This window comes from Aedes albopictus, chromosome 2 (genome assembly GCF_035046485.1).
Source record: "Aedes albopictus strain Foshan chromosome 2, AalbF5, whole genome shotgun sequence".
NCBI lineage: Eukaryota > Metazoa > Arthropoda > Insecta > Diptera > Culicidae > Aedes > Aedes albopictus.
In genome coordinates, this window is record NC_085137.1 from 500237725 (window position 1) to 500260641 (window position 22917).

The 22917-nt window shown below is 40.7% G+C and overlaps 1 protein-coding gene across 8 annotated transcripts in view; it reads right to left on the reverse strand.

The window, feature by feature from the left end:
- LOC109409257 (syntaxin-1A) overlaps positions 1–22917 on the reverse strand; it is a 298425-nt gene that overhangs the window by 33632 nt on the left and 241876 nt on the right. For 2 of the 8 annotated variants that reach the window (XM_062854412.1, XM_062854410.1), the window contains exon 9: positions 12694–13707. The exons of the other annotated variants lie outside the window; for them this stretch is intronic. In XM_062854412.1, the coding sequence (XP_062710396.1) occupies positions 13630–13707 (78 nt within the window). In that variant the 3' untranslated portion in view covers positions 12694–13629. Of the gene's footprint in view, positions 1–12693; positions 13708–22917 lie in introns of those variants that run through there. 8 annotated transcript variants of the gene reach the window in all.

The window sequence follows — 22917 nt, forward strand, 5'->3', positions numbered from 1 at the left end:
AAACGCTTTCTTGGCATAGAAATAATAGTCGTTCACAGTTGTAAGAAGGAAAGGATTTAACAGCTCAATGGATGAGGCTAGTCCCTGGACTGTGCAACAATTCTTAGATTACCGTATTGTAGATCTTACGTTGTGATGCACTATTCACATCGGGAAGTACAAATAAATTGGACTGTTCTTACCATAGTTTGAAGCGTCGAATCATGCTCCCATGATTCAAAAGCTACCTACAGCGCACTCGTCCGGATGCCACAAAACGTTGTACGCCTGAAAATCTGGTCACGAGTAACATCAGCATACTTGCAGTCAGCCCCGAGACACCGTTTGGAAACCGGATCCTCCTGTAGCACTTTTTATACCAGGAAGTTGGCGAAGATATCTTGAAACACATTGTGCAGCTTTTGAAAGTGGGCGATTCTGATCTTGGGGAATCCTATTGTCCTTGTGGCTCCAACGTTCCGACACACTTATTTTCACGATTGAGCAACTTGCTTGAAGAATAATCTGAACATTGCGAAAATAAATTATTCTTGAGTTTGGTAAAAGATCCGTAGGCACTCCTGGACCAATATTCAAGAAAAACTCCAGAAGAACTGCTGATAAAAATCCTCAGAGATTTTGCGAAATAACTGCTTGAGAGATTTTCAAGACATTCCGCCAGAACTTCTGTTGAAATTCTGAAAAAAACTGTCGAAGGAATTCATCTAAGAATTAATGAAATACCTGCTTAAAGAATTTACGACGGAGCCTTTGAAAAACTGTCTGAGGAACTCCCGCGAAAAATTTACTGTGGGAACTTGAACTTCTGAAGGATTAATCCTTTATAAATAATTTCCTGAAGGAATTTCCGTGACAACTCTTAGAGAATTTGTCGAAGGAACTCCTTGAGGATTTTCTGAAGAAACACCTAGAGAAATTTTCGAAGAAATGTTGGAGACACCGCTGATGAAACTCCTGAAAAATTTTCGGAACGCACTCTAGAAGAAATTCCTCAAAAAACTCCTTGAAGGAAATTTTGCAAGAATCCCAAACAGAATCTCGGAATTAAGTAAGGAGGATTTTATTAAGAACGTATTTCTAGAGGAATTCGGGGAAAAAAAGCTGAATGCCGAAGAAAGCCTTGACGATTATTCGAAACAAATTCTTAGAGGGATTCGAGAACTATCGAGGAAAGTTCTGAAGAATTTTTGGAGTACCCTTAAAAACTTCTGAGGGAGGTTTATGCTTCCGATATTTTTTTGGGAGAACTGTCGAAGGAATTCCTCGAAAAACTTCCGAAGGAACTGTTGTAGAATTTTCCGAAGGAGTTTTTCAAACTTTTTAAGAATTTTCCAGAAGAGTTGCAGGAAACATTTCTGAAGTTATTGAAGATTATCCTTAAGAACTCCTGGAAGAAATAAGACATCGCGTAATCCAATCATTGCCGCCACAATGACCCTCTTGTACTGCTTATCACGCTTAAAAAGTACTGATTCCAAAAAGATAGAATTAAAAAAAAATGGCTTCACGAAACTATTCATAACATCTCTCAGACGTTTCTCTTGCAATTCCTGCAGAATTTTATTCGGGAAGAACACCAGAAAAAATCGCGAAGGAACTTCTGAAGGAAATATTGAAGGCAGTTCTAAAGAATTTTCTGTTGTGGGATGTGAGTTCCTGAGTAATGATCAATTCTGTTGAAATTAATAATCAAAATAGTCGAAAAATCACACAAATTCATCCTGTTCGAAAACAAGCGATTACGGCACCGATTGTTTCCGTTCTTTTTTTTTTTTTTAATGTGTACTCACTTCTGACAAAAAATACGAAAATAAGAAACAAAACAAACAACGCTTCAATCCTTTGTTTTTCGTAGGATGAAAATGGAAGCCATCTGCTCAATAAGGGCACCAATACCCTAGCTTATAAAATTCCCTCTAAAATTTTTTTTGAGAATTTTTCCGGACTTTGCAAATAGATTTTCCGATCTTTCCAACCGATTCTCCTCAAAGGTGGTAAATTTTGTGGATTTCATTTTGCAGGCATTACATGAAAAGAAAAGACTCGAAAATAATTAGACCAGTAATTTTTTGTTTCGCCATTAAGGTGGCCATTTTGAAAAAAAAACTACATTTTTATGTATATTTTTTTTTAATTTTCGAACCGTCATAACTTTGGAACTATTTGACCTATTTTCGATCTTTTTTTACGAATCACAAGATTATATGTTCAAGATTTAAGAGAAAATATGGCAAACTTTTATAATGCAAAAAAGGTCAAAATATCAGTGATCAAATGATTTTCACAATGTTGGATTACAACGACTATACTTTTTTATATATTTTTGAACGAAAGTTTGACTATTTTTACATAACACTTAAAAAAATAGAAATATTTTTCACGTAGTTTTAGCAGCATTTTTATTTAATTTCAAATTGTATGCTTAAGCATCTCCATCAATTTGAAAATACCATTTATTTATTTTTTGTTTTAGTATTAATTTTATTATTTTCTGCAGAGTGATATTGCTCCAAGAACTACTTTGGGCATTCTTTCAGAAGTTCCTTCTGGAAACACAAAGAGTGAATTCCGGAAGGAACTTCTGGAGAAATACCGGAAGAAATCACGGTAGAAATTCCCCCAAAAGAATGAATCTTGAAAGGAACTTTTTGATAAATCCCAGAAGCTGGTTTAGGTCAATTTTGGAAAATTTTGGAGGAATCTCAGAAGGAACTTCAGGAGATATTCGTAAAGGAACTCTGAGGGAATCCTCGAAGGAGCTTCAGGGGGAATCCAAGACTGACTCTAAAAAAAACTCCTTGAGGAATCTCAGAAAGAGCTCCTTGAAAAATCACAGAAGAAACTTTTGAAGCATTACCAGAAGGAACTGGAAGAATTCCTAAAAAAGCAAATCCTAAGGAAATTCTTGACGATTCCAAGAAGAAACTTCTTGTGTATTCCCAGATTTAATTCCTGGAGGAACGCCACAAGAAACTGCTGCAGTAATTTCAGTAGGAACTCCTGGGGGTCCCTCGAAGGAACCTCTGGAGAAATCTTAGAAAGAACTCTTAGATCAATTTCCGAAGGCACTCCTGGAGCAGTTTCAGAAGGAACTCCTGAATGAGTCTTAGATATAACTCTAGGAGGAATCTGTAACTTTCGTAGGAGAATCATAAGGAATTTATGGAAGAATTCAGAAGGAACTTGTAAAGGAATGCTTAGGCAATTCTTGAAGGATTATCACTGTGCAGCAGGCGAATTCGCTGGCATTTGTTTTACTTGCTGAAGCTCACCCAGTAGCCTATGGCTGTACATAATAACAACAAAAAAATAATAAAATAAACGGCATTTTTAAAGTGATGGAGACGCATTTTTTTCTGGAGACGCATGGTCATTCCATACGTATATGGGCACAAAATTTGAAAATTTCAAAAAAATGCAACTCAAAAACGACTTGAAAAACATTTCTAATTTGTGGATATGTTATGCAAATATAGTTAAACTTTCGTTCAAAAACATAAAAAAAAGTTTAGCCGTTGTGGCCAAACATTGTAAAAATAATAAAAAAAACTGATATTTTGACCATTTTTGCGTATTAAAGTTAACTTAATTTGTTTCGCTTTCAAAAATGACGTTTTTTGGGCCACCCTATTTTCAAAATGGCCACTAGACTGGGTCAACAAAGTCGATTTTAACGGAACAAAGCTTTTTCGATTCCTTTTAGCGTCCAAAACAACTGTGCAGAGTTTGGGAGCGATTGGTTGCTTCCTCGTATTCCGCATTGCGATTAAAATTTGTATGGAATTTAGCATGGGAAAACGTGCTTTTTTGCATTTTTCTCATAAATTGAAACTTTTCGTCTAAAACGATCAAACTAATGACGTAGAACTATAGCCTAGGATATGCCGAAAAACTTTGTCGGCCAAAGTGATCCGGTACTTGTGAAAAAAGTTAAAACGTACAGATTGCCCGGTGGTGCTTAACATTTAACATGGAAAGGAATAGCATCAATAATAAAATCTCAATTTTTGGCCTAAAATACCAGGCGAATAACTTTTTTCACAAGCGTCGGATCACTTTGCGGTCCGCAAAGTTTTTCGGCATATCCTAGACTATGCTTTAACGTCATTAGTTACATGGTATTAGACAAAAGAATATTAACTTATGACTACGATTACCAATCAAATAGACTATAAGAGGTTCTTAGAACCATCATAAAAATCTAGGCCACCCTAATACTCCATCATCCACAGAAGCTGCCCTTCACGCCGGGTGCCGCCTACACGGAAAATCCGAACACTCTACTCACGCCCGCTAGCACCACGTGACGCGACGAGATGACTAGGAGAGAGCACCATCAGCGGCGGACGATGATGGTAGGTACAATAAAGCAAGGAAGAACACTCCGATAAAAACGGGAAAAGCACGTTCCTAGCCCCTACCTACTACTAGGCTACAGTGCAGTCAGTGGGACGATTGTTCGGTAGGCTCCAACTTTCTTCCTAGCCCATCGATATGGAACGAGTCCTATCATGCTTCCACCACCCCCAGAACAGTCACATTAATCGAAGCTCCCGTTCCGCCAGAACAAAAGGTCGAGTATGCTCTCATTCAGCGTGGGTGGGGTGGGTGGTGGTCGTGGGCGGAAGAAAAAGAGTGTCTCACGGACGGTTGTCGTCGTTGGCTGTAAGGGACAGCGCCGATGATGAGATAAGGCGAATTGTGTGACTCGGCGAGGATAGATTATGCAAGCCTTAGGGTAGCTGCGTGGATTGTTGGAGGAACATGTAAACTCGTGGGCCCGCACGTATTATTTCAAGTCTAATCGATTTGAGAGGAACCCCTTAGAACCATCAATAAACCTAAACGAAATATTTTAGGTTTTATGGAGGTTCTCAGTGCCCAGTGGCGTCGCGTAACCTCACTTTTTACCTGTGCACTGACCCTAAAACTTGCAATTGCAGGAGATTTATGATCGAAATCGAAATACAAATGAGTGAAAGCAGCTATTCTCGTCATTTTCTAATTATTACAAGCAAATTTGTTCAAAAAATTCAAGAATTTATACTTGGTGCACAGGTAAAAAGTGAGGTTACGCGACGCCACTGTCAGTGCCTCCATAACACTAATTTCATTTTGAATAGTTGCTTGGATTACCAAAAGATTTGTCAACTTGAACGTATTCATGGCACATTTATGATTGACCTCCATGGAAACCCAACAGATGTGTAATTATTTAGCAAGTATATTGGCCATTTGATTGAAAGCCTTCTTAAATAACATGTTAAAGCCCAATTAGTCTTGTAGAGGTTTTAAGAACCGTTGTAAAACCTCATACCTATTATTGTGGTTTTATGATGGTTTTATAACCCGCATGTAGTTTATCTGACTAAAACATGATACTTGGCTTGTTGTTTCCACAGTAAAACAGATGCAATTTTTACTTATTTCCATTAGTCATTTAAGATCATTGACAGTTCTTGACTCATTCATGGCACTATTATCACTTTCAATAACCCCAAAACTTACTACTCAGAGTCAGACTTCAGAGTTAGCCTTACAAAGGGATGAGAAGATACTTTTTCAGACTAATTTCTAATTGCTCATGAGGGATTACATATAGGGATTCATATTTTTACAGAAATGTCATTTGCGGGTCGAAAGATTTCCCTATCTCTCAGCAGGATTTACTTAGGATCTGATTGGAAATTTTAACAATTTACTTGCTGTATCCGGTAACTCATTTACTGAATTTCAGCCGCAGAGACAGCCGAGCGTATCGAGTTATATCTGCTGTTGAAAACTCCGTAAAAAGATGGAAAAAATGCTAAGCATATCTTAGTGTGTATCCCAAGTAACAAATAGACTAGAAGAGGTTCTTAGAATCATTATAAAACCAAAATAATAGGTATTGGTTTTATGAAGGTTCTACAAGACTAATTGGCCATCGAAATGCTACTTGGGTATGTTTTGTCATTTTCAAAAACTGTGAACCCACAAAACGCCACTTTCCTCTAGAGGAGGCCAATTTTCTTCGGCCATTAGCTAATAATAATCGATTCACCCGGTCGCGACCCGGAGCTGATGAACTAAGGGGCACCCGAATATCGTACGTACAGGAAAAGATGATAACGCGGCGCCCTTCATTGTTGTCGATGCCCGTCGCCGACCTGATACGTCGAGAACGAAACAAATCGCGATGACACGTAACAAATCGTCACATCGGTATAAGCAAGCAGCAAATGTAATAAAAATGGAAGATTAGGGCCGAATGCTTTCATATTAATAATCGAGCTAGGAGGCTCCTTGATTACGTCGGTTTCCATTTCATTTGTGAGGCAATTGGATGGTCGATAATTTCACTCGATGGAAACAAATCTTATATTCGTTCACTCTTCTTGATCTTCACTTTAACGCCTCTGATGCACAACTTAAAATCGCAAATTTGGAATAAATTTAGAAATTCCAACGACACTCTTTTATGAATTATTGTCGTAGTTACTGTTTTTTTCTTATTATTATTTTTTTGATTTCTTTTAAGATTCAACAACGAATTTCTCCAGGTAACATTCAAGAAAACCATCAAAATATTGACATTTTTTTTCCAAAATTACTCCAACATTTTTCCACGAGAATTTCTTCAATTTGTCTAATTTTGAATTCTTTAAAAAGTTTGCTGCAGGAATTACTGTAAAGATTATTTCAATAATTACTTGATAATCTTTCAATGAATCTTCCAAACTGCTTCTGGGATTTTTCCTGGGTAAACTCAGGTAAATCTTGAAATAAAACTACCAAAAATTCCAAAATTCGAGATTTTTTCAAAGAAAATCCAGTAATTCCTTCAGAATTTTTTTAGGGGAACCTACAGACATGCATTCTTTAATTTCTATAAATTTTCCAGAGATGCCTACAAAAATTAATCCTGGCATTCTTACGGAATTGTTCCAGGAATACCTCCAGTAAGTAATTCAACCAACGGTTTCTCCGAGCATCCTCTCAGAAATTTGTTCTGGAATTCCTTAGGATTTCTTTATCGGATCTCCCCAGAAAATCCTCCTGAAATTACCGTGGGAATTTCTGCCGTATATTCTTCGAAAATTCGTTCAGAGCATCCGTCAAAAGTACTCTCCGGGGAGTCCTGCAGGAATTGTTTCGGATTTTTCCACGAATCGCTTGGAATTCCTTAAGGATTTTTTTTCCCAATTTCTCCTGAAATTTCTCGGGGAATTCCTCCTGGGTTTCCTTCAGAGATTCCTGCAGCACTTATTCTTCGTTCAAAAGGAATCGCTCCAGAAATGTTTCAGCAAAATTTCTGCAGTACATAGACAATTGCTCCTGATATTTTCTAAAAATTCCTCCAAAGATGTCTTCAGGATTTTTTTCAGGAATTCCTCCAGGAATTCCTTCAGGAATTTCTCCAAGGATTCCTTCGGTAATTCCTTCAGAGAACCTTCAGAAATTCCTCCAGGGATTCTTTTAGAAATTCCTCTAAGGATTTCTTCTGAAATTTCTTCGAGGTCTCCTTCAGGAATTTCTCTGGGAATGCCTTTAGAGATTCCTTCAGGAATGCCTCCAGGAATTCCTTCACAGAATCCTTCAGGAATTCCTCCAGGGGTTCCTTCAGGAATTCCTCGTGGGATACCTTCAGGAATTCCTCCTGGGATTCCGTCAGGAATTCCTCCTGGGATTCCGTCTGGAATTCCTCCTGGGATTCCGTCAGGAATTCCTCCTGGGATTTCTACAGAAATTTCTCCACGGATTTATCTGCGATTCCTTCAGGAACTGCTCCAAGGATTCCTCCAGCAATTGCTTCAGAAATTTCTCCAAGGATTCCTTCAAGATTTTCTCCAGGGATTCCTTCAGTAATTCCTCCAAAGATTCCTTCAGGATTTTCCCCAAGGATTTCTTCAGGAGTTCCTCCAGGAATTTCGTCAGATATTCCTCCAGAGATTTAAACACAAATTCCTCCAGAGATTCCTTCAGGATTTCCTCCGGGGATTCCTCCAGGAATTCCGCCAGGGATTCCTTCAGGAATTCCGCCAGGGATTCCTTCAGGAATTCCGCCAGGGATTCCTTCAGGAATTCCGCCAGGGATTCCTTCAGGAATTCCGCCAGGGATTCCTTCAAGAATTCCGCCAGGGATTCCTCCAGGAATTCCGTCTGGGATTCCTTCAGGAATTCCGTCTGGGATTCCTTCAGGAATTCCGTCTGGGATTCCTTCAGGAACTCCGCCAGGGATTCATTCAGAAATTCCGCCAGGGATTCCTTCAGAAATTCCGCCTGGGATTCCTTCAGAAATTCCGTCTGGGATTCCTTCAGGAATTCCGCCAAGGATTCCTTCAGGAATTCCGCCTGGAATTCCATCAGGAATTCAGCCTGGAATTCCTTCAGGAATTCAGCCTGAAATTCCTTCAGGAATTCCGCCAAGGATTCCTTCAGGAATTCCGCCAGGGATTCCTTTAGGAATTCCGCCAGGGATTCCTTCAGGAATTCCGCCAGGGATTCCTTCAGGAATTCCGCCAGGGATTCCTTCAGGAATTCCGCCAGGGATTTTTTCAGGAATTCCGCCAGGGATTCCTTCAGGAATTCCTCCAGGGATTCCTTCACGAATTATTCCAGGGTTTTCTTCAGGAATTCCGCCAGGGATTCCTCCAGGAATTCCGCCAGGGATTCCTCCAGGAATTCCGTCTGGGATTCCTTCAGGAATTCTGCCAGAGATTCCTTCAGAAATTCCGCCAGGGATTCCTTCAGGAATTCCGCCAAGGATTCCTTCAGAAATTCTGCCTGGGATTCCTTCAGGAATTCCGCCAAGGATTCCTTCAGGAATTCCGCCAAGGATTCCTTCAGGAATTCCACCAGGGATTTTTTCAGGAATTCCGCCAGGGATTCCTTCAGGAATTCCTCCAGGGATTCCTTCACGAATTACTCCAGGGTTTTCTTCAGGAATTCTTCTAGATTTTCCTCCAGGAATTGTTAAAGAGATTCCTTCAGGATTTCCTCTAGAGGTTCTTTCAGGAATTCCGCCAGGCATTGCTTCAGGATTTCCTCTGGGCATTGCTTCAGGAATTCCTCCAGAGATTCGTTCAGGTATTCCTCGGGGATTCCTTCAGCAATTCCTCCAGGGATTCCTTCAGGAATTACTCCGAAGATTCTATCAGAAATTCATCCGGGGATTCCTTTAAGAATTCCTCCGGGAATTCCTTGAGGAATTCTTCCGGGGATTCCTTTAGGAATTCTTCCGGGGATTTCTTCAGGAATTCCGCCAGGGATTCCTTCAGGAATTCCGCCAGGGATTCCTTCACGAATTCCGCCAGGGATTCCTTCAGGAATTCCGTCTGGGATTCCTTCAGGAATTCCGTCTGGGATTCCTTCAGGAATTCCGTCTGGGATTCCTTCAGGAACTCCACCAGGGATTCATTCAGAAATTCCGCCAGGGATTCCTTCAGAAATTCCGCCTGGGATTCCTTCAGAAATTCCGCCAGGGATTCCTTCAGAAATTCCGCCTGGGATTCCTTCAGAAATTCCGCCTGGGTTTCCTTCAGGAAATCCGCCTGGGATTCCTTCAGGAATTCCGCCACGGATTCCTTCAGGAATTCTGCCTGGGATTCCTTCAGGAATTCCGCCAAGGATTCCTTCAGAAATTCCGCCTGGAATTCCTTCAGGAATTCTGCCTGGGATTCCTTCAGGAATTCCGCCTGGAATTCCTTCAGGAATTCAGCCTGGAATTCCTTCGGGAATTCAGCCTGGAATTCCTTCAGGAATTCAGCCTGGAATTCCTTCAGGAATTCCGCCAAGGATTCCTTCAGGAATTCCGCCAGGGATTCCTTTAGGAATTCCGCCAGGGATTCCTGCAGGAATTCCGCCAGGGATTCCTTCAGGAATTCTGCCAGAGATTCCTTCAGAAATTCCGCCAGGGATTCCTTCAGGAATTCCGCCAGGGTTTCCTTCAGGAATTCCGTCAGGGATTCCTTCAGGAATTCCGCCAGGGATTCCTTCAGGAATTCCGCCAGGGCTTCCTTCAGGAATTCCACCAGGGATTTTTTCAGGAATTCCGCCAGGGATTCCTTCAGGAATTCCTCCAGGGATTCCTTCACGAATTACTCCAGGGTTTTCTTCAGGAATTCTTCCAGATTTTCCTCCAGGAATTGTTAAAGAGATTCCTTCAGGATTTCCTCTAGAGGTTCTTTCAGGAATTCCGCCAGGCATTGCTTCAGGATTTCCTCTGGGCATTGCTTCAGGAATTCCTCCAGAGATTCCTTCAGGTATTCCTCGGGGATTCCTTCAGCAATTCCTTCAGGAATTACTCCGAAGATTCCATCAGAAATTCATCCGGGGATTCCTTTAAGAATTCCTCCGGGAATTCCTTGAGGAATTCTTCCGGGGATTCCTTTAGGAATTCTTCCGGGGATTGCTTTAGGAATTCCTTCAGGGATGCTTCCAGGAATTTCTTCTGAGATTCCTCAAGGAATTCCTCCAGGGATTCCTCCAGGAATTCCTCCTGGGATTCCTCCAGGGATTCCTCCAGCAAATTCTCCAGGGATTTTTTCAGGAATTTCTGCAGGGATTCCTTCAGGAATTCCACCAGGAATTTTTCCTGGGATTCCTTCAGGAATTCCTCCTGGTATTCATTGAGGAATTCCTCCTGGGATTCCTTCAGGAATTTCTCCTGGTATTCCTTCAGGAACTCCTCCTGGGATTGCTTCAGGAACTCCTCCTGGGATACCTTCAGGATTTCCTCCTGGGATACCTACGGGGATTCCTACAGGAACTCCTCCTGAGAATCCTTCAGGTATTCCTCTAGTGATTCCTGCAGGAATTCCTCTAGGAATTCCTTCAGAAATTCCTCCAGGGATTCCTTCAGCATTTCCTCCAGGGATTCCTTCAGGAATCTCTCTAAGGATTCGTTCAGGGATTCCTCCAGGGATTTTTTCAGAAATTCTTCCAAGGATTCCTTCAGGGATTCTTTCAGTAATTCCAATTTCAGGATTCCATCAAGAGTTCCTTGAAGGATTCCTTCAGAGATTACTGCAAAAATTCCTGCAAGGATTTCTACAAAAATTCTAACAAGAATTGCTTCAGAATTCCTTCTGAAAATCCCTTATAAATGCCTTATGGGATTCTATCAGAAGTTCCTCTCGGATATCTTCAAGAATATCTCCACCGATTGTTTCACAAATTCCACTAGGGATCCCTATAGAAATTCCTTCTGGGAAATAACATAGGATTCCTCTAGAAATTCGTCCTAGAATTCTGTCAGGATTTTTACTGGGCTTAAAATCAGAATAGGACAATAAGGATTCTTTTAGGAATGGCTTCTGGGATCCATTCTGATATTCCACTTGGGATTTCTTCAGGAATTCCCCCCATGATTTGATCGCGGAAAATCTACAGGATTCCTTTATAAAGTCTAATATTCTTCAGGAAATTGACCTGGGGTTTCTTAGAAATTTTCGTAACATATTCCAAGAAATGCTTCCTAGATTTCTTCCAGCCCAGTATTTTTTCCTAGGAACTCCTCTGAAATTCATCCCAGAGTTTTTCCTTGAACTTACTCAGGCAATTCTCCTTGAGAGCCAATCATAACTCCAGTGATTTCTCCTTGGATTTGTTTATGAATTCCTTCTGAAACTATGTACAACAAGAGTTCTTCCTCTTGATTGCTCTTGAGATTTCACTAGACATTTAACAACAAAAATCGTCAGAGATTCTCTCGCAAATTCCATAATGAGTTACATTGGCGTTCAATCCAGGAATTCTTCAAAAAAAAATTCCTACAATTCTTTCAGAATTTATTCTGAAAGTTTTAAGCAATTCCTGCTGTAGTTCTTCAAGGTATACAGAAATTCTCTCAGAAATTAATCCAGCCTTTTTTTTTCTTTTCAACATCGTTCAGGAATTCCACCTGGGTTTCTTCTCAAAGTTTCGTGTAGGATTGCCTCAAGAATGATCCCAAAGATCATGTGAATTTCCCCGGGAAGTCCTTCAGGAATTCTCAACAAGTTCCTCTGATAGTTACGTTGGATTTTTCCAAAGAAATTACAGTAAAAATTCGTCCCAGAAGTTCATCAGAAGACTAGGAGCTTCCCCAAGAATTTCTCCGAGTGTTAATTCAGCGATTCTCGAAGTCAATTCTACCGAGACTCGTCCAAAAAGAGTATAGGTATGAAGTTTGCTACTCAAATTCCAAAAAGTTTTCAAAGTTTTATTGAAACCAAATAGTTTTTGAGTTGTTGCAAACCGATTACTTAAAAAAACCGTTGTTATGTGCCATCATTTATTAGTAATTTGGTGAGCTCGTTTCATATTCATTCAACTATAAATGCTTTGCCCTTAAGTTGACGAGGCGTAACATGGAACGAGCTCACCTAAGTTATTTTTAGTGGAATTTAGACGGAAATCAAAGAGTTTATGTATTCTCCACGAATAGTTTCGTACGACTGTAGTTTCTCCTTTTTCCGTCCGAATCATCAAGCCCCGGTGAATAGAAACAGTGTACGCAATTTTAAAGTGAATCGCACTTAAAGAAGTCTAAAATAAGGAACGAAAAGCAGGCTTTCGATGGCTAAGGTACGGCATGAGACCCACATTTGTCACGAGGCTTCGATTGTTGAAGATAACTAAGTCATGCCAATGTGCGACAACTTTATGGATAATTCATGCCTTACCGTAGTAGGTACTTAAAATAATCGTAAAAATCATAACTAACAAAGGTTTAAAATAAATAAAACTCTTTAATAGATATTTGATATTTTAGGCCCACTTTATACAAATATTACATTCAGTATCATAACACTAATTTAAATGAAAAACAATAACACCTATTACATCCCCTACACTTGGTTGGAAAGAGTTTTACTTCGATTGGCCATCACTAGGCTCTCGGGCAGCTCAAAGACAAGACTCGAGAAAAAAATATCTGAACACAATGAACCTATGTTCGCTACATTTTGGCGTAATCCAAAAAAAAAGTCCTCTTCTTATCCTCCTCGTTTTCCAAACCCTAATACACTTACTAACTAAAAAGTAGTTCCCATTCTATCGCTAATAACTGGTTCGGCTGACTAGTGCGAGGAATGTTGTTCGCTGTTTTTCAGTTTTCTGTATTTTTTTTTATATTTTCTTACACTTCCTAAATTCTATTATTTTTTCTGTAATCTTTCAATGATTTGGCATACAATATCCTGGGGTTGTTCACTTGCGGACTCTGCGTGCTGGCTAACTATTTTCCTATTCTTATTTACAACTAAAACGAAACAACAAAACAGCTGTGAAGTAAAACTACATAGTGGAACGAGTTCCTTAGTGTTCATAAACGACATTTACATGGTTCCGGGTAATCTATTCTTCCAATTACTCCCTATGGTCTGTAATTTTCAGTTTTTTTTTTCGACGTTCTGATGATAGCAGGGACATCTACTAACCCTATTCAAGAAAAGTAGTTCCATTTGAAGCAGGTAAAATTGTGTGCGTGGCCGATCTCATACAACCGCAACATGGCAAGAGCAGTACCAACGGAAATCAGGGTCAAGACTTATCAGGGAAATTGTTCGTCGCTCGATCTTTTCCGGCACGGGTGCAGTATTTTTATTTTTGTTTTTGCGATTAGGTTTGTGGTGGGTGGTCTAGCTTTGGTTTTTTTTTCATTTCTTATGATAAGTAGATTGCTAGAAAAACTATCAAAATGATGAGTGTTATCGCAACGCACACGGCAATCAAGACTTTTTTCTGCAAAGAATTTTGAAAAATGGAGAGAAAGAAAAAGAAAAACATAACGGAAAAAGAAAAGAGAAAGGAAAATTTGTATTAATGACACCGCGATAAGAAACGAGAAGGACGGCACACACCACCGACTTTGCACACTTAGGTATAGTTTTGTTAGGCCAAAGACGACGACAACACAATGTGTACCGAGAACCAAGATGGAAATGGGAATGGATGGCATGTAGCAACAGCAAAGTGCGCGAGACCGATGAGGACAACGACAAGAAGGATTAGACTAGTCCAGAAAATGGCAAACAATTCAACATTTTTATCCATGTACATTCATCAAAATTTTAAAATTGTTAAGACAGTGAGAGAAAATACATTTTCCAAAAATTCTTGCCAGAATTTCACAAAGAATTTCTTTTAAAAAATCCAGATTTTTTGAGGAAATTATAATTTTTAAGAATTATTCCATACCTCCTTACCTTCTTATAAAATTTTTCAAAGGTATTCCTCTCGGAATTTCTCCAGTGACTCATCCAGGTATTACTCCAGGAATTTCTCCGCGGATTCCTCCAGGCATTTTTCCAAGAATTCTATTAAGGTCTCCTTCATGAATTCTCCCAGAGATTCCTCCAGGGATTTATCTAGGGATTCTTCCAGGAATTCCTCCCGGAATTCCTCCAGGGATTCCTCCGGGATTCCTCCAGGATTCCTCCGGGATTCCTCCAGGATTCCTCCAGGAATTCCTTCAGGGATTCCTCCAGGAATTCCTTCAGGGATTCCTCCAGGAATTCCTTCAGGGATTCCTCCAGGAATTCCTTGAGGGATTCCTCCAGGAATTCCTTGAGGGATTCCTCCAGGAATTCCTCCAGAAATTCCTTCAGGGATTCCTCCAGGAATTCCTTGAGGGATTCCTCCAGGAATTCCTCCAGAAATTCCTCCAGGAATTCCTCCAGAAATTCCTTCAGGGATTCCTCCAGGAATTCCTTCAGGGATTCCTGCAGGGATTCCTCCAGGAATTCCTTCAGGGATTCCTCCAGGGATTCCTTCAGGGATTCCTTCAGGGATTCCTCCAGGAATTCCTTCAGGGATTCCTCCAGGAATTCCTTCAGGGATTCCTCCAGGAATTCCTTCAGGGATTCCTCCAGGAATTCCTTCAGGGATTCCTCCAGGAATTCCTTCAGGGATTCCTCCAGGAATTCCTTCAGGGATTCCTCCAGGAATTCCTTCAGGGATTCCTCCAGGAATTCCTTCAGGGATTCCTCCAGGAATTCCTTCAGGGATTCCTCCAGGAATTCCTTCAGGGATTCCTCCAGGAATTCCTTCAGGGATTCCTCCAGGAATTCCTTCAGGGATTCCTCCAGGAATTCCTTCAGGGATTCCTCCAGGAATTCCTTCAGGGATTCCTCCAGGAATTCCTTCAGGGATTCCTCCAGGAATTCCTTCAGGGATTCCTCCAGGAATTCCTTCAGGGATTCCTCTAGGAATTCCTCCTAGGGATTCCTCCAGGAATTCCTTCAGGGATTCCTCCAGGAATTCCCTCAGGGATTCCTCCAGGAATTCCTTCAGGGATTCCTCCAGGAATTCCTTCAGGGATTCCTCCAGGAATTCCCTCAGGGATTCCTCCAGGAATTCCTTCAGGGATTCCTCCAGGAATTCCTTCAGGGATTCCTCCAGGAATTCCTTCAGGGATTCCTCCAGGAATTCCTTCAGGGATTCCTCCAGGAATTCCTTCAGGGATTCCTCCAGGAATTCCTTCAGGGATTCCTCCAGGAATTCCTTCAGGGATTCCTCCAGGAATTCCTTCAGGGATTCCTCCAGGAATTCCTTCAGGGATTCCTCCAGGAATTCCTTCAGGGATTCCTCCAGGAATTCCTTCAGGGATTCCTCCAGGAATTCCTTCAGGGATTCCTCCAGGAATTCCTTCAGGGATTCCTCCAGGAATTCCTTCAAGGATTCCTCCAGGAATTCCTTCAGGGATTCCTCCAGGAATTCCTTCAGGGATTTCTCCAGGAATTCCTTCAGGGATTCCTCCAGGAATTCCTTCAGGGATTCCTCCAGGAATTCCTTCAGGGATTCCTCCAGGAATTCCTTCAGGGATTCCTCCAGGAATTCCTTCAGGGATTCCTCCAGGAATTCCTTCAGGGATTCCTCCAGGAATTCCTTCAGGGATTCCTCCAGGAATTCCTTCAGGGATTCCTCCAGGAATTCCTTCAGGGATTCCTCCAGGAATTCCTTCAGGGATTCCTCCAGGAATTCCTTCAGGGATTCCTCCAGGAATTCCTTCAGGGATTCCTCCAGGAATTCCTTCAGGGATTCCTCCAGGAATTCCTTCAGGGATTCCTCCAGGAATTCCTTCAGGGATTCCTCCAGGAATTCCTTCAGGGATTCCTCCAGGAATTCCTTCAGGGATTCCTCCAGGAATTCCTTCAGGGATTCCTCCAGGAATTCCTTCAGGGATTCCTCCAGGAATTCCTTCAGGGATTCCTCCAGGAATTCCTTCAGGGATTCCTCCAGGAATTCCTTCAGGGATTCCTCCAGGAATTCCTTCAGGAATTCCTCCGGGAATTCCTCCGGGATTCCTCCAGGAATTCCTCCGGGATTCCTCCGGGAATTCCTCTGGGATTCCTCCGGGAATTCCTCCGGGATTCCTCCAGGAATTCCTCCGGGATTCCTCCAGGAATTCCTCCGGGATTCCTCCAGGAATTCCTCCGGGATTCCTCCAGGAATTCCTCCGGGATTCCTCCAGGAATTCCTCCGGGATTCCTCCAGGAATTCCTCCGGGATTCCTCCAGGAATTCCTCCGGGATTCCTCCAGGAATTCCTCCGGGATTCCTCCAGGAATTCCTCCGGGATTCCTCTAGGAATTCCTCTGGGATTCCTTCAGGAATTATTCCAGAGATTCCTTCAGGGATTCCTCCATAAATTCTTCCAGGGATTCCTCTAGGGATTCCAACAGGGATTCCTCAAGGAATTCCTCCAGGAATTCCTCTACGGATTCCTCTAGGAATTCCAACAGAGATTCCTCTAGGAATTCTTCCAAGAATTTTTCCACGGGTTTCTTCAGGAAATCGTCCAAGAATTCTTCCATAGATTTCTCCAAGATTTACTCAAGGAATTCCTCCAGAGAATCCTCCAGGGATTTCTCCAGGTTTTCATCCAGGGATTCCTCCAGGAATTCCTTCAAGAATCTTTTCAGAAATTCCTCCAGTAATTCTTTAAAGATTCCACCAAGAATTCCTCCAAGGATTCCTTCAGGAATTTCTCCAGCAATTCCTTCGGAGATTCCTCATGGAATTCCCCCACTCAGGCACTCTTTTAATAGTTCCTTCATGGATTCCCCCAGGAATTTCTGCTAGGATTTCCCTAGGAATTACTCTCGGGAATTTCTAAACGAATTCTCCTAGAAATTGATGACCGGTCTAACCAGGTCTAATCTAGGTGAACAAGATCAACCGTCAAACAAAGGCAAATGATTTCTTCGATAATGGTCATTAGAATGTCAAACAGGACCAAACATTGTTATAGCAGCTTCGTTTACAAAATTTGCCATCATTAGAGGACGACATTACAAACAACGAACAGCGAATGAAAAATGAAGAGTTTGTCAGCTGCTGAAAGCCGAAAAATATTAGCCAACACGAAAAGGCGATCAATTTTCCACCTACACAATCTGCAGAACGAACAGCGACACAGTGCTGTTTTCCTTCCTATACGAGCATAATTCCCAGAAAACAGAAAACGATTACACATTGAATGAAAAATGAGGTCTGCCATCCATCCATCCATGAGGTGATGATGATAGGGAAATGAAGACGCATTTACAAGCAGAGAGAAAAGGTCACACTGAGATACCACCACAAAACCCTCTTATGATTCTTAATCTACAACAGTAATGTGCAATCACACTTTTGATGAAATTCAATTGTGACTGAACAATTTTCAGCAAAAAACGACGACTCGGGTCGCCAAAACTCAAGAAAACAACGTCTTTCGCTTGAAAAAAAAAATATGACTGCTAAAGACTGTCCGTGTTTTTCGTTTTGTTTTCCAACAGATTTCGCCTTTATAGTAACCTCGTTTCCAGTGGCAACTCTGGGTAATCGCTCACAAAACTGGATCTCTACATGTTGACGTAGAGCAACGGTTTTTGAAATTCAATTTAATTCCATCATTACCCTCTATGGTGGTCCAGATTTGAAAATACCTAGCAAAAATTGCCAAATCATCAACGAGTAGTCCTTGTGCCCACGGAGACTCGCAAAGCATTAACTCTGATCCGCGATCCGTGAGCAAATTTTCATAAAATTTTATAACTTACACTCTTCTACCCACGTTTAATGGTAATACAGAATGACCTTTTGGTTCGGATGTTTATATGTCTTACCCACATGTAAACACAATCATCCGAAAGCTCACTGAAAATAATCACCACCGGACGACGGCGGCGGCAATCGTTTTTACAGCCAACGCTGGCTGTCTTCGTGCTGCAACACAACCGGTGCTGCTGAAAAAGTTGATCCTTTTTCGAAGGAGCTGCGACCAACACCATCCCTCTTTCCATTGTCACCGCATGACATTTACCTACTTTGAGAAACCGACACAGAACAGCGAAAAAATCCTGCCCACTCGGTTTCCGTTCGGTATGATCTCTCGGCGGTATCCAATAAATGGCACCAGCAGCAACCGGTGTTTCTTTGTGATGTAGGTGGGAAGAACAAGTAGTACACAGCAAAAAAAAAAAATAATGAGACAATTTTGAAAAGCAGCACCACAATAATAAAAAAGCGAATTTTTTTTGAACGGGATTCGAACACGGAGCCCTTGAGGAGGGCAGCAACGCCCCAACTGTCCGGGCTGTCGAGCCAACTCGAAGAAAAGTAATCGAACTTGAAGAATTCAACCACCCTTTTTTTGTACTGTGCAAAATACAGCGAATAAACGGTAGTTGCTAATTGCTAGAGGTCACCCGAGGCAAAACCTTTCGCATGACGACGGAGGAAACTCACGGTGAATGATGTTGATGGGATGGGTGGTGGCGGGCGTCAGGACGCAACGCAGCAACCGCAAAAGCGGAATAAATCTCGGATAATTTGTAACCTTCAGTTTTCCTCGTGTCGGTTGTCGGTCGGCGGTGTCTGGCGGCAAGCAAACAAACCGGATGAACTTCGTAAGTAAACCCACGACGACGGATCTACACAGAGAGTGATGGTCCGGATGTTGTTCTTTTCTTTAGTGATGGACAGAGGCACAAAAACAGTGGGAATTGTAGGGTTTCAAATTTTTAGCAGCTCCTATCTTTCCATTGGTATTTTTATGGTTTAAGACTAGCGTTGGGTAATTTTAAATCGATGTTCGCAACATCGATGTTTTTGTTCCGATTAATCGATTTTTTGAATCGACGTTGAAGACCCACGAAATCGACCGAATCGATTTTTTACATTCGATTTTTCTTTCGATTCAAAAATATTATATTACTTTTTTTTAGAATCCACTGTAGAATTTAACTATTAAAAAATGTACATATAATTGAAGTAAAATGTATGTACATAAAATCGAGGGTCTATATAATCTAGGGTTCACTAAATCGAGGCATACCTGTATATCTCAGGTTTCTTGGGCAATCCATCCCAGGAGTCTAAGTGAATCTTTCTCAGGATTCTGTAGGAATCCTTCATATGGTCTAGAGAGTCCCTTTCAGGGTTCTAGCGCATCCTTCTCAGTATTCTAGGTCAGTCCATCTCTGGATTCTAGATGAATTTCCCTTAATAATGTGGAGGATCCCTCTCAGGGTTCTGGGACAATCTCTTTCAGGATTTTAATGGGATGTCTATCACTACTGCAGAAGAATTTGTCTCAGGATTCTAGGAAAATCCCTCTCAGTATTCTAGAAGAATCCGCCAGGGAGTTCTGGGGATATCCGTCCAAGCATTCTGGGAGAATCTCGAGGAAAAACTTCTGAGGCAATCCGTCACAGAATTCAAGGAGAATTCATCTCGGGAGCCTGAGGAAATCCCTCAGGATTCTGGAAGAATTCCTCTAAAGATTCTGAGAGAATCCAACTCAGAAAACTGGATTGTAGGGAAATCCTTAATAGAATTCAGGAAATATTCCTATTGGAAAAGTCTTTCTCTTTTCTGGGATAAGGTCTCTCAGCAGGATGCTGGTTTGATAATTTTCGGCATTTTGAAGTAATCTCTCCCAGAATTTTAAAGGAATCTTCAGAATTATAGAAGAGTCCCTTTAAAAATTGTGGAGGAATTTTTCTCAGCAGTATTATAGGGGAATACCTATCAGAATTCTAGGGAATCTCTAGATTCTAAGGGAATTCATTTCAGGATTTTGGGGTATTTCCTACCAGGGTTCCCTACCAAGGGTGAAATCCCTTTCAGGATTCTAAGAAATTTCTGGATGATCCATGGGATGATTTGGATTGATTTCTCTAAGGATTCTGGATTCCAGAATCTGGAAGATCCTCACTTAGGATCCCACTCAGAATTCTGAAAAAATTCTTCTCAGCATTCTCAGGAACTCCTCTCAGACTTTTTGGAGAATCATACTCAGCATTCTCAGAATTGTGGCGAAATTGCTCTCAGAATTCGGGAGGAATATATTTCTAAGGATTATTTTTTTTCTGCGGGTACTCTTCCCAAGATTCTCTTAAAATTCGGCTTTCTGGGGTAATCCCCGTCAGGATTTTGGGGAATTTTGAGGAAATTGGTCTCATGATTCCGGAGAAATCCTTGGGATTCTGGGGCTATATTATTCTGGGGCACTTTCTTTCAGAATTATCAGCATTCTACGAGTATTCTTTTCAGCATTCTACGAGAATCCCAGTAGAATTCTGTTTTCTGTATTCTGGAGCAGTTGCTCTGAGAAATCCCTTTCAGGATTCTGGGAGAATCCCTCTCAGTAATCAGGGAAAATCCCTGACAAGATTATGGGAAGATTCTTCTGAGAATCCGGTGTACTAATTTAAAGTATTATAGAGGAATGACTCTCAGATTTCTGGGACAATCCCTTTCAGGAGTTTAGGGGAGTCCTTTCAAAGATTCTGGAGGAATGTCTTTCAGGAATCTGCGGTAATTTTTCTGATTTATGTGGGAATACCTCTCAAAACTCCAGAGAATCCTTCTCAAGATGCTGGGGATGTCCATTCTAGAAGTTTCGGTATTCCCTTCCAGAGAGAAACCTTATCAGATTTTTGGAAAAATCCTTCTTAGATTTCTAGATATATTTCTCTTAAGAATCTGGAAGAACCCCTCTTATGATCCCTCTCAGGATTCCGGGGGAATCACTCGTAGAATTCTGGGGAATACCTTTCGTACATTCTAAAGGAATCCACCCAGGTTTTTGGGGGAATTCTGGGAGAATACTTAAAAGAATTCTGGAGGAGTTCTTCTCTGGATTCTGAGGGAATTCTGTATCCCCGAACTCTGTGAGAGTATATGTCAGGTTCCTTTGGCAATTCCGCCCAGCATTTTGAGGGAACCTTTCTGGAGTAATCCTTCTTATGGTTCTAAGCTACCCTTTTCAAGATTCTGGGTCATTTCTTTTAAGTTTCTTGGGGAGTTCATCTTAGAATTCCGAATATCTTTTATTTTTTGTAAGAATCTCTCTCAGTATTCTAAATGAATTTATCTCAAGAATGTGGAAGAACCGCTCTTGGAATTTCTCTCAGGATTCTGGAAGAATTCATCTTAGGATTCTGCTACATTTTGGGAGAATCCCAAGGGAAAGCTTCTCTTAGGGTTCTGAGACAATCTATCGCAGGTTTCTGGGAGAATTCCTCTCGGGACTCTGAGACAATCCGTCTCATAGATATGGAGTAATCTCTCTCAGGGTTCTAGGAAAATCCTTAAAAGAATTCAGAGAGAATTCCTACCAAGATACCGGAAGAGTCTTGCTTTCTTTTCTGGATAATGTCATTCAGGATACTGGTGTTATCATTTTCAGCATTCTGAAGAAATCTCTCTCATAATTCTAGAGGAACTCCTTTCAAAATTCTGGAGGAGTCTCTTTAAATATTTTGGGGGAATTTCTCTCAGCAGTCTGCGAGAATTAATCTCAGTACTATATGGAAATACTTCTCAGAGTTCTGAGAAACCTCAGGATCTCGGAATTTTGCTTTCAATTCAAAAATATTAAATTTCATTTTTTTTTCAGAATACACTGTCTCAACGTTATATCCATTTTTTAATCAGAGACGCGAAATGATCGATGTGCAATCTCAAATTTTGATATTGAATTCATTCAGACAAATAAAACATACCATGAACTAGAACTTTATTTTATAGTAATATTTTATAATACCGAATCGATGTGAAAACATCGATTCAAAGGATTCGATTGAATCTGTGAATCGATTCTGCTGATCCTATTCGAATCGATTCACAAAAATCGATAACTCAGCCAGATTTGCCCAATGCTATTCAAGACACGAAAAAAGGTAAAAACCCTGCAAACCAAAAAACTCCCTAGCATTTTTTTATTAACTTTTAGTTGCATATTAGGAGCTGAAAGATGCCCTTAAAAGGTGTTTCTCATACAGATAGAAAAAAAACTAACGGTTGAACTCCGAAAGCAGTCTGGTCTCCTATAAGACGCTACTATCTAATATAAGCCAGAACCAGGGATGCCATATATACTGATTTATTTGTATTATACAGATTTTTGAGCATCAGTACAGATTACGTTTTATATGGAATATAGATTTTTTTTTTATCTAGAAGAGTTATTATTTTTTGTATGGGATACAGATTTTTCCTCCAGATTTTGTATGGGATTTGGGAAAAGTGATACAGATTTTTAAAAGAATCATCTGGCATCCCTGGCCAGAACTACGCTCAACTGTAAACAACTGTGTTGAATTTGAATGCGATCAGTTCTGACTACATTTTGCGTAATGCAATTGAAAACTATATATTTTTTTGTATTTTTCTCGTAAAGGGATCACATTTACCTGAAACTAAGGAGTGCATCGAAAATTAACTATAATTGTTCACAACAGCCTTAAAAATTATCTACTCGAAATAAGCAAAACTTTATTTATGGAGATATTATATAAATCTTTGGAAAAAAAAACAACGAATGGCAGTTCTGATTTTCTAAAAATAATCATTTAACTTGGACTTTTATCTCAAAGATTACACATATGTTTTTAAAATGTTGTACACCTCCTAAAAATTTGAAATTGCAAAAACTGTGGGAAAATATTCAATTTTTTTT